Genomic DNA, 13,013 nt, shown 5'->3' with positions numbered 1-13,013 from the left:
CACACACACACACACACACACACACACACACACACACACACACACACCCTTAATGCTGCCTTTTCTTATTAGCATCGTTGTAGGTAGAGTCTTATCGGGGAGCTAATTTCTAAGGAACTTCTCCCCAGCCCAGCTATTGACTTCAGGGAGACACTTTAAGACAGACTTCTCAGTTTGCCCATTATATGGTTAAAGTTTGTTTCATTAAATCAAGTCCAGGCAAGGAGAATTATTTATCACATTCTATGCACTATGTACTGGAAATGAAAGCCGAAAGCAGTCTCTTTGCTCAAGAGGCTCCATTCTAATATGGGAGATAGCATGTAAATAAGCAGGTACATACATATTAAATTATAAAGAATATATGGAAGGTAATATCAGAGAGGAAGACATCAGCAGCTGAGGGGACCAGGGATGGCGAAAGCCTCCTTGCAGAAGGTAGAATCTGAGCTGAGTCTTAAAGAAAGTCAGGGAAGCTAAGAGACAGAGGGAAAAGGGAAAGAAAACTCTGGGGAACCCATTTCCTTATCCATTTTTCATGGCCTCTAGGCCTCCACACATGATGAAAGTGCATCCTGGCTTCAGGAAGCCTCTGATAGCTGAACACCTAAATGTGCAGTGCTTGTTTGAATTTGACTCAACTTGTTTAAAATGACAAACACCGGTTTAAATAAGGGCCTAAAATTCAATACAAAATACTTAAGAGACTAATAAGGTATCCATGAGAAGGAGATAAAAGATTCAAACAAAGGTGTTTTCCTGGAAAATTTACACTTGTACAGTGCAGCAAGCTGAAGAAGGACAATTTGAAGGAGATAACAAGGTAGAAATCTATGCTGTACTTGAGGTTAGAGCACGGTTTTAAAGTTCAGATCTCTGATCATGGAAACAATCACATAACCAAGCAATGTGATTGTTAAAACTAAAAGTATCATAGGATTTGATAACTGGAAAGGTCCTTAAAGATCATTGAATGCATCCCCCCTCATTTTTCCGGTGAGGGAATGTGAAGCCCAGAGAGCTCTCCTGTCACATATTGGATGAGGTGGGGAATAGAAGAGGAACAGAGATAAAACAAGATGCAAAAAACAAATAAACAAAAATAGACTGGTTCTTTCATGATAGGGAAATATAGGAGAAGAAAAGTCTATGTAATTTTGTTTTAATTGAATGTTTCAGTGACAACGGCAAAGTTAAAAGAAATTTGGGTGGGGGAGGAGGAAGAATGGAAAGTTAAAACTAACCTAAAAAACTGCTAGACCAGTACACGATGTGCAGATAACGACATGGTCCTATTTCATGCTCCTGGAAAACTGTCATGGAGAGCAATGATTACCAGTGCACTCTATTACAGTACCTAAAGGGTAAATGACAACTGGGCAGAAAGCAGAACTATCTATTAAAGTGTCAAGGAGGTCACACCATTGTGATCTACCATATGCTCTGAAACCTCTTGAATTTAATTCAATTAGTCAGTGAAGAATAACCTATGACAATGTGTGTGTTTTATTACCTAGCTGAAAATTATGGAAATAGCCTATATCCAAATAATTAGCTCTTGCATGGCCACTTTCATATCCCGCTGAGAATGATGAATAGATTTAGTTATTTTTCTATTTTAAATGTGCAAAATAAATTCACATAAGCAAAAATAAACCCCAGACAAAAGCATAAAGTAAGTCACATCTGTTCTTAGCATCTTTGATATCTTTTGTATTCCCTCCCAGGCATTATGTTGTCAGTCTGTCTGTCTCTCCCTCTCCTTACTCTACCTCTTCCTGTGCATCCTTCCCTTTCTCTCTCTCCCTGTCTCTCTTCCTCGCTAGAATTGATTAGCCCTCTTTCTCCCTCTCCCTGTCTCAACTCTGTCTCCCTCTCTGTTTCTCTGTCTCACTCCATCTTCCCCTCTCTCCCCCACCCCTGTCATGAAACTCAGTTGCCCTTGTGTCTCTAAGGGTACAGCTATCAGCTGTCACATTTTTAAATAAAAATTATGTTGCAATCGTGTTAATGACTAATAACAACTTGATGTGTTTGCCTTTTGTGGTTATCTTCATTTTAAAAGACTGATGAAACCCAAGGAACTAGTTGGATCTCTGAAAGATCTATAGAAAGTCAAGAAATAGCATTAGCAACAAGAATTGACATTTCTAGAGTATTTTAATATTTTTGGAACGTTTATATGAAGTCTCTCATGTGATCATTAGAACAACTCTTTGAGGTAAGTAAAGCTTATGATCTAAGGATGCTAAAGAAATAGTGTAAGATAGGAAGGAAATGACTAACCCAGGGGCATATAGTAATTGACCCAGGCTGTTCTTCCTATCCCACTACAGCATGTTGCCTCCTAAGAAAGATATTTTTGAGGTAAAAAGGCCTTTGTTAGACCCTTCAAATCACCCCAGGTTCAGTGCTGTCCAACTGAAGCTTTACAAAAGGCCAACCTTTCCTGCAGACATTTTTTCACTACCATTTTAGGGTAGGACTAATGGAATATATGATCTTCCCCACCCATTAATATGCCTCATGTGGAGCTTATTTGGGGAGGGAAGCTTGCTTGTAGGAAGGCTTTCACACCCTTTGCTAATTTCTGATAAGGCATAAGTCATGAGGGTTGTGATGTCTTCTTACTCTGAGAAGTGCATATATATACTGAGTTGGTATTTTGCTTTGGGGGCTCGCTTATGAAAAGAATCTTGTGATTCCCTGGTTGACATTCTGAGTGGCCGTATGTTCAGAACTCCTGACTTCTCAGATGTAAAGGCTCTCTCCATCCAGGGATGTATGTAAAGTATATAGCAATATTGCTTTGATTCAGGCAGAGCCCTGTCTGTCGGTCTTTATCTCTCTGCTTAAATTTTCTTTGAAGTTCAGGGTGCTGCCTTGTCCCCTGAACTAGTGAATATAATTTAAAAAAGATGACTGACCTCTTAAACAGCTATTTTTCCTAGTAAAGAAGATCTAAGAACCTGTCTTAGCAGCCATCCTGGGTATGCCAGTGTGGTTGCTGCTACAACTAAGGACAGAAACAAACATCCAAGAATAGTGATTTCTAAGATAGCTAGCATGAGAACAAAATCCAGTAACTCTAAGATTAGCACTGTCTCCTTCCCAATAAAATGAGATAAGTCTTAAGATATCTGAGCAACCAAAACTAACCAACTTGTCATGTCTAAAGTTCTATCAGCTCTACTGTAATCTGGTCCCAGTTTTCAAAAGTTCATGTAGATCTGCTATTGAATTGATTTAAACATGGATTCACCTTCAGCCTGACTGCTAATCTCCAAAGGCACTTTCTCCATCACTGAGGTTATCTGCTGACCATGTTAATAATTAAATAGTGATTTTCTTCTCAAGAACTAAAAGCATTTTCACAATTATTCTCACACGTCCATTGCAATATACAATGTCAAATGGGGCAAATGTAGTTAGTCTATTTTTGCCTTGTTTGGAAAATGAGCCTAAGGGAAAAGATTTTTCCCTAGTATGGAAAAGAGAAGGAAAGTCTAGTCTTTCCCATACTCAGCAGTAGTAGGGTTAGGACAAGAACTATGGTCTCCCAAATTCTTTGCTTACTAGATATTCCAATGTTAACCATTCCCACCAGAACAAAAATTTGAAGTCCTTCACCCAGACATGCACTGAACCCCCCTCCAGTGCCTCATCTCTGCACACAGTGACCTGAGCTATGTTAACAGAGCACAAAATCTGGCTGGTCCCAGAAAGATGACAAACTTTGGTTACAAGCCTAGTAATGAACTCTGTCATCCAAGGACAAGTCTCAACAAGCTTGAAGAAGCAAATCACCCATGCTTATAACACCAGGGAAATCATTTTCCTCAGCCCAAAGGCAAATCATGAACTCTTAAAGGCGACATTTTCTATGTTGGTGGAGGAAATCCTGACAGTGATGAAATCACCCATCTTTCAAAATGCAAAAACTGCCAAGCAAAACCTAAAATAAAAGTTCAAGTGATTCATGGGAATGACCAGCTTAGCAAAAAGTCTCACCTACTCTTTCATCCCCGCCTCCTCTTCTAACTACAAGAAATGAGAAAGCAGATGTTACCATAAGCCAATCATTGTCACCTCCTCAAAAAGAGCAGACACACTCGCCTCCTTTTCTCCTAAATGGGATGGTAGCAACTACAGGATTTTTCTATGAAATATGTTGGAATTTATCTTCATCACTTCCAGATATTCAGTGAGGTGTAACAAACACTGCCTCAAGTGCAGATAGCACCTGCCGTGTGGAGAAGCTGAGGACCCTGCTTCCAGGAAAGTCATGATAACATTTTTAAAAAGTGCCTTGGAGACTGGAACCCGTATAGGCATTGTGAAATTCGTTGTTTTTTGGCCAGCTTTTACCTGCAAACCTGCATTTCCAAATGCCTAAATGACATTTCCACAGAAGCTGCTCAAACAACTCATCTTTTCTCCAAAATCCACTTGGATTTTCCCATTTGAGTTAATGACACAAGCCATGTTCTAAACCTCGGCATTATCGTTAACCTCCCCCCTGAACGTTTCTAATCAATTAATCAAACCTAACTGATTCTATTTCAAAACCTCTTTTATACCCTTTCCCTTTTTATTCCGACTGCCTTCTAATCCATCCCATTTCCAATCTGTCCTTCTCATCATGGTGGCACGTGAAGCTTTCTTGATCAATCACTACTCTGATCAGAACTCTCCACCAGCTTCCCATTGTGTGTTCAGGGCAGCCCAAGTGCCTTCGTTTGGTGTTCAAGCTTGATTTTCCTTTTCAGTTTTATCCCACACTACTATCTCCAATGGATAGTAAACTCTAGCTCTCAAACACCCCAAAACAGTTTATGCTTTTCTCTTTCTCTTGCTCTATTTTTTGGAATCCTCTTAAGTCATAATCTTTACCTGTTAAAATCCTATCTATTATTATTAACCCAGCTCAGATGTTGTCTCTTCTTCATCCAATGTAAAATGAGCTTCCCCTACTCTGCTTTCTCATGCGTGTATGTATACCTCTCTTGTAGACTATTTTATTATATTATTAATTCTGAAAATTCAATTTTCTGATTCTATTAACTTGACCAGCATGCCCATTAGTATGCCCCTCCCCGCTTCCCTTTTATGTTTTATCTTCCCCAATTAGCATGTAAGTTCCTTGAGGGAAGGGATTATTATTCTTTTTGCTTATATTTCTATCCCCAGCACTTAGTACAGTGTCTGGCACATTATATATATATAATAAATTTGTATTGATTTGACATGCTGTGTTCTCTAGAACAGGGCTTCCTAAACTTTTTTCACTCCCAACCCCTTTTCCAGTTTTGTTGCATGGCCTGAGGGCATGTGCAGTATGAAGTGGGCATGCTTTGTGTTCAGAACCAGGGCTGCAGTGAAATTACATGATGCAACATGGGCAAGCCCTGCCAGAAACACCTCAGATTCATTACGAGTTGGATTTTGAATTAATTTTTGATATTTTGTGCATTCAGAAACATTTAACTGTTGCCAAATGTTTCATGACCCCCTGTGGGATTGAGACCCACCGTTTAAAAAGTGTTGTTCTAGAACAGAGGTCTCAGACTTCCCACCTGCCCCACCCCACCTGCAAAACTCCTGAGTGCACCTAAACAAAATTAAAATGTGATTAGGAGACATTTAGCAAAATAAATGAAAATGCCATAAAACACAGATAATGCTAATTTGTGATTTTGAAGTCACTTTCTATTTCAGTTTGACACCTGAGTGAAAGGAACAGGTGGGGTTTTTAAATTCTATTTGTATCTCCTTGATGCCTAGATGAGTGTTTTGTACTTAGCAAATGATAAATATTTGACTTACTATTTGTCTTAAATAGTTAAGTCACAGTGAGACTTGTTAATGAACTGGCACCTGTCATTTTTACATTTATGACACGTGTTTGAGGACATATTTTGACCTGTTTGTCTTCATTCATGTAATAAACTCTGTAGTAATGGGACTGAAAGGTACAACTGTTAGTAGATTCTTTTCAAACAATTCATAAAAATTCCAGTTGAATGTGGAAGGAAAAGGCAATAGCTTGATTGGGAAATTATGTATATAATTAGCTGTTGTGGTGGCATCAAATGCAAATATAAATGCGAACTGCTAAGCCATATATAAGGATCCTATGGGCTGCACATTGACTTAGAAAAACACATATTAATATTATATCTATCTATATATATACATATACACATACATACATACACATGTGTATTTTATTTACTTTTAAAAAATATTTCCCAAGTTCATTTTAAGCTGTTTCTACCTGTTTGATACCTCTTGATCTATCTTCTTTGGATATCATTCAAAACGCAGTCTTCTTAGTGAGCAAACTGGATTAATGTACAAGAGGACATTAATATAATATATATATAATATATAAAAATATAGCTCCAAATGTCCATTTTCTATATGGAGAAAATTAAGCACATAGCGGTTTGCCTGCAAATTTTATACTCATACCAGTCAAATAATGATGTCCTGTGATCCCTTCCATGTCAGTATCAGTGTGTAAAAGGGGTTAAGGGTGGAAACTGAGAGCTAACTGTGGTATAGTTAATCAGATTCAGTTGTAACTATATGCCTAGAAGAGGTGGGCATTTGAGAAGAAAAGCTGCCTTTTAAAGAGAAAATCAATCTTTTTTAGGAAAATACTATGGCTATGTTTCACACCTTAATTGTTTTCTCCTAAAAGCCTTTCTTGCCAACCCTTTAAAGAGAAAAGAAAAGGCTCAAAAGCAAAAGGTGTCAGATCCCCCCTTGACGTTGTCTATCATTTCCAGCACACAAGGGAAATGCTTTCATTTGATGAGAAATGGAGTTTGGAGAATGTCCCCCAAGGTTCCCGCTTGCACATACTTCAAGAAGCCTCATCAGTTGAAAAAAATATACAATTATGGGACCAAGGGGGATTAGATAGAAAGTAATCCTTTGAAAAGGTACGAGAAAGGTTCTCAGGGGCCAATGCAAACTTTTCTAAGCCCTTTTTTTCAAAGTAAAACTTGTTTTCAGACTTTCCTAAATGAGTCTTTTTCTCCCTTCCCTCAACTATATTCTGAACAGATCTAAGCTGGTGAAAAGAGTTACATAGACAGCATCAGGAATATCCAGTATAGTAGAAACAACCTAGTTTGGGTAATGAAAGTACCCATAATGCCATAGAACCAGAATCATCACAAAGTTATTTGCTTTCAAAAAAAAATGTGATTTAAGGAATACAACTATTATTAGACCCACATTACAGATGAATAAAATTGAGTCTCAGAATTGCTTGCTCCAGGCCTCACAGTTTGTAAAGGTCAGACCTGGGATTTGGACCCAGGTCCTTGACTCCAGTTCCAATGCTTATTCAACTAGGTTATGGTACTCTTGCCTCACATGCTTAATCTTTATAGTATGTTCTAAAAGCAGATATGTAAAACCTTTACAGAATATCATTATATGGAGGCTCCCAAGAGGTCATCTGGCTGAACTCACAACTAAATAGGAATCTCCTCCATGTCTAACAAGAGGTCATGAATCTTCTGCTTGAAGGCCACCAGAGATGAGGAACTCATTACCTTCCAGGGCACTAACATCACTTTTAGAGAACTCTGATTATCATATAGCTCGTCTCTCACTCTGGCTCACCTTCCCCTACCTGCATAGAGTGTCAGGGATTTGGCTACAGAAAGGAGGAGCAAGAGATGAAGTGAAGAGATGCAACCGTAACAGAGGTGTTATAGAAGAAGAGATCTGAACATCAGAGAGACATGAAGTTGGATTGGTGGCACTGCTCATTGTCAGAGCCTGCCACTCAGTCTACTCATCTGCCTTCAAAGATAGGCTAGCTACAGCAGCAATTTGTTAGAGGTCATTGTCAGTGACAAAAACTAAAAAAAAAAAAAGAAAAACACTTGCCTTCAATTCACACTAGATCCTGAGTCCATGCTGTATCCTTGAGACAGTTCCTATATCCTGAGTTCTTGGTTCTAATCAAACTGAACTGAACATTTCCTGAAAGTCCTTAGTTTAAGACCTTACATATTTTCTGGAGACTCTTGGGCTCTGAAAGAGACTGTAGGGCTATAGCTTAGAACTCTGTGTGTGTGTGTATCTCTCTCTCTCTCTCTCTCTCTCTCTCTATATATATATATATATATATATATATATTTATAAATATACACACATAAACATATATAGGCATATATAATGTATTACTTTATTGTTATGCATCATTTTATTGTTTATAATTTATTCTATTTAAAGTACTCTAGGTAGTATACAAGCATGCCTCCTATTACTATGGGGAGCCAACTCCATCATATCAAGACCGCGTGACTAGGGTTTATTGAACTATAACTACTACAGAGAAGTGAGATTTATCAGAGGTGAGGGCTCAGATGCTTCTTAATGAACAGGACAAGGATTCTGTCTATTAATGCTACCTGGTGGTTGTAGTTAGCAACTTTTTCCTTATGTTAAGTCAAAATTCTAATCAGGAGGTTAGGCTGAACAATGAATAGAGAGAGCACTGGGCCTGAAGGTCTCAGTATAGATCTAGTTCAAATCTGGCCTCATGACTAGTTGTGTGATCTAAACAAGTAATTTAACTTCAATTGACCTCAGTTTCCTCATCTGTAAAAATGGGATAATAATAGCACCTGCTTTCTAGAGTTGTGAAGATAAAATGAGACAATATGAATAAAACATCTTTCAAACTTTAAAGTACTATCTAAATGCTAAATAGTAGTAGTACTAAGCAGGAGAGTTAGGTTCCGATAAGTGTGAAGAACGAATCTCCTGAAGTGGCTGCATTATTCAAGTTTATATTGCATACTTCCACTGGACTAGAACCAATTGCAACATTTTGCATAATAATAACTTTGAATAGTACAAATTTGAACATACATACCCAGTTGGGGAATCTTTTATTTGCACTAATCAGGAGCTAGCTGGGCATGTTAAGTTTAAGATGTCTATGAGATAGCCAGTTAAGAATGTCTAATAGGCGGCGCCCGCCCACGCGCCCTCTCCCCGCCCGCGTGCCCGCTGGTTTCTTGTCTACAAACTGCCTGAGACCTAGAACGCGCGGCTCTTGGAGCAGCTTGCCTGGCGCGGAGGGACTCAAGAAACGCCTGAGCTATGGCCGCCATCCGAAAAAAATTGGTTATAGTTGGTGATGGTGCATGTGGGAAGACATGCTTGCTGAATGTATTTAGCAAAGACCAATTCCCTGAAGTTTATGTGCCCGCAATGTTTGAGAATTATGTAGCAGATATTGAAGTGGAGGGAAAACAGGTGGAGTTGGCTTTGTGGGACACAGCTGGCCAAGATTATGATCGCCTTAGACCTCTTTCCTACCCAGATACCGATGTTATACTGATGTGTTTTTCCATTGATAGCCCTGCTAGTTTAGAAAACATCCCAGATAATTGGACTCCGGAGGTGAAGCATTTCTGTCCCAATGTGCCCATTATCCTGGTTGGGAGTAAAAGGGATCTTCGAAATGATGAGAACACGAGGCGGGAGCTGGCCAAGATGAAGCAGAAGCCAGTGAAACCTGAAGAAGGCAGAGATATGGCGAATCGGATTGGTGCATTTGGTTATATGGAGTGTTCAGCAAAGACCAAGGACGGTGTGAGGGAGGTTTTTGAAATGGCCGCAAGAGAGGCTTTGCAAGCCAGACGTGGAAAGAAAAAATCCAGGTGCCTTGTCTTGTAAACAGTGGAAAGCCCAAACCCTCACTCGTTTAATTTTTGAAGTGCTGTTTATTAATCTTAGTGTATGATTACTGGCCTTTTTCATTTATCTATAATTTACTTTAAGAGATTTACAAATTAGAAATCATCTTGCTACCAGTATTTAGAAGCCAACCATGATGGTTTAATGACAGTCTGTGTCCAACACATCTGTGCACAACAGGGTCCCTCTGACATTATTCTTAATAACCTTCTTCATTCTCCCAACCAGCACATCTGGCACTAATTCAAGGGAATTCTTAACTTCTTGTTTTTTTCTAGAAAGAGAAAAAGTGATAACTTTTGTGATTTGGGCTTTAACTACTTTTATACCTAACATGTCCTGTTTCTGTCAGCTGCAGGGCCCTCTGGGGAATAAATACAAAGTCACTTCAGAGAAGGACCTCTTATAAGGCTTTTATTGGTATAGCTCTGGGGTATTATCCAATTGTTTGAAAATGGGTCCCAGCCAGAGATGGCAAGTCCCCATACAGCTGTGGCAAAACTGCAGTTCTGTGGTTTCATGTTACCTTAGAGTACTGTGTAATTTGTGCCACTTAATGTATGTTACCAAAAAATAAATATATCTCCCCCAGCTTAGATGTAGTATTTTTTGTATAATTGGATTTCCTAATACTGATCCTTGTTATCTCTACAGAAGGTCTCTTTGGGTTTGTTTGTTTGTTTGTTTTTTAAGAAAGTACATTTTGAACATAAAGTCAGATGGAAAAACATTTGAAATCATTTTTTGTCATTTTCTCCAGTGAATGACAGCCATTAACAGTTCCTTTTCTGCACAACATAGCCCAGTATCCACCCTGTCTCCTGGAGCCTGGGGTCAGTGAATGGGAAATTAGTTGCAACCCAAGGCAACGCCATGGTTCAGGGTGACTGGTCTGAACTCAAGTTGCAGCATCTTGGTCTATACAATGTTTCTTTATTTCTTACTCTTATAGTGGTGACTCCCCTTAATCTCCGGGGGGAGCGTGCTACCCATTCTCTTTATTGGTGGCCAAAGTCCCCTTGGAACTTCTCATTCCTCTCCAGCTGACTAAACTTTTTTCTGTATCAGTTAATTTTTTTCCAACTACTAATAGAATAAAGGCAGTTTTCTAAACTTCCTGTAAAAAAAAAGAATGTCTAATAGGCAACTGGAGATTCAGAACTGTCTCCTCTTTAAAAATTCTACTATGCCTTATAGTTAACATCCTGAATCTCTCCTCCCCTTTTTGGCTATACTCCAGTCATCCTGATCTATATCTTGCCCCTGGACCCAGATGACTCTAGAGGAGAAAGTGAAGCTGGTGACCTTGTACAGCCTTCCCTCACTTAAATCCAATTAACTTGCAGGTCATGGCATCACTTTGACACAGTCCTCTTCGAGAAAGAAGGACAAAACAACTCCATGAGAAAACTATCTCTACTAATGTACTAGTAAATCTTGACTTCTTAACTTTGTACAGTCAAGCTTCTGACCTCATTGATCAATTAAAACTACTCTCTCTGAAGCTACCAACAATCACTTATATGCCAAATCTAATGGTCTTTTCTCAATACTCATTCTTCTTTACCTGTCAGCAGCATCTGATCACCACCTCCTCATAAATACTCTTCTCTTCTCTAGGTTTTCATTACATTGCTCTCTCCTGATTCTCCTCCTGTCTCACTACTGCTTCTCTGTCTCTTTGCTGGTCCTTCATCCATGTCACACCTTCTAACCATGAGTATTTGCCAAGATTTCTCCTGGTACTCTTTTCTCCTCCCTTTATGCTATCTCACTTGGTTATCTCTTAAGCATCTAAGGATTCAATTATCATCTTTATGCATATCCAGATCCTATTTTCATTTTTGTGCTCTTCCTTCATCACCTACTGTCTTTTTGACATCTCATCTCCCCCCCCCCACCCCCCAAAATAATGTTTACCTCAACATGATTTATTGCCTATTGTTGTCAAGGACACCACCATTCTCCTAGTCACCTAGGCTCACAACCCAAGTCCCATACTTAATTCCTCACTCAAACTCACTCCATATATCCAATCTGTTGTCATCTTCTCATTTCTATCTTCACAAAATCTCTCACATAAATACTCTTTTCTCCACTCACATAACTACTACCCTGGTTTAGGACCTTATAACCTCACGCCTGGACAATTACAATACCACAATACTCTTCTGGTTGATTTCCCTGCCTTGGGTCTCCCCACTCCAGGGCATCCTCCCCCAAATGTTACTGTGATTTTCCTAAAGCACAGATCTAGCCATGTCACCATTCTATTCAGTAGACTCCAGTGGCTTCCTTTTAACCCCATGATCAACTATAACATCGTCTGCTTAATATTTGAAAGCTTCATAATCTGACTCCATTTTGCCTTTCCAACTTTTTTACCCCTTACTTACTACCAGGTACTTAATGATACAGCTACACTAGTCTGCTTGCTGTTCCTTGAACACAACACTCCATCTCCTGATTCCATTCCTTTTTCCTGCCTGTACACTATGCCCTGAATTCTCTCCCTCCTTACCTCTATCTCCTGATTTCCCAACCTCCTTCAAGACTAAGCTTAAATTTCACTTTCTGCAAAAGGTCTCTCCATTCCTTCCCCCTTCCCTCTGTGTTTATCTGCTATTTGCATTGTATATATCTCATATGTACAAAGTTGTTTATATGTCTTTTCCTCATTAGGATATGAGTTCCTTGAAGGAACAACTGCATTATTGCCAGTCTTATATTCCAAGCCTTTAGTACAATGTCCAGCACACAGAAAGCACTTGGTAAATGCTTAATTACTCTCTAACTAATGAAGATAAATTTGTCTGCTTTGTCACTGCATCCTAGGGACTACTAGACTTTTCCACTGAAACCTCCTGTCTTCTCTTCCTTTATTAAAATATTATTTTAAAATATTTAAAATTCATATTAAAATATGAACTTGAGAATATTGGCTGCTACGTTTCTATTTGTATTCCTAAACTTTAGCACAAAGTGAGTGTTTAATAATTATTTTTCATTCATTCATTTAGAAGTAAACCAGGTCTTTCATCGTATAGGGCATCCCAGCATAGGGTTATACTATAAATCATTTAAAGATTATTTTCTAAAAGAAAAAAATGAGGAAATAGGAATCACTTATAAACCAAAATGGACATGGATATGATTCATTTCCTCCAGTTCCTCATCTTTTTAATAAGATTTTAAGCAAGTCACCTACAAAATAGGTCAGCTGTAACATAATCACACATACACACACATATAAGGGAGGGTTCAATAGGGAAGTTGTA

General features: G+C 38.8%; 1 protein-coding gene and 1 pseudogene across 1 annotated transcript in view; one reads left to right on the top strand and one right to left on the bottom strand.

The window, feature by feature from the left end:
* AKAIN1 (A-kinase anchor inhibitor 1) overlaps window positions 1-3,302 on the bottom strand; it is a 5,324-nt gene extending 2,022 nt beyond the window's left edge. The window contains exon 1 of the mRNA XM_069099477.1: window positions 3,263-3,302. Within this exon, the coding sequence (XP_068955578.1) occupies window positions 3,263-3,302 (40 nt within the window). The remainder of the gene's footprint in view (window positions 1-3,262) is intronic.
* A 5,701-nt stretch (window positions 3,303-9,003) lies between these two features.
* On the top strand, window positions 9,004-10,868 carry LOC138170399 (transforming protein RhoA pseudogene; annotated as a pseudogene).
* Window positions 10,869-13,013: the final 2,145 nt, after the last annotated feature.

This window comes from Petaurus breviceps, unplaced genomic scaffold (genome assembly GCF_028583685.1).
Source record: "Petaurus breviceps papuanus isolate PSGF00001 unplaced genomic scaffold, PetGlider_PUasm1.0 38, whole genome shotgun sequence".
Classification (NCBI taxonomy): domain Eukaryota; kingdom Metazoa; phylum Chordata; class Mammalia; order Diprotodontia; family Petauridae; genus Petaurus; species Petaurus breviceps.
The sequence above is the reverse complement of the archived record's forward strand: the minus strand, read 5'-3'. Positions and strand labels throughout refer to the sequence as shown.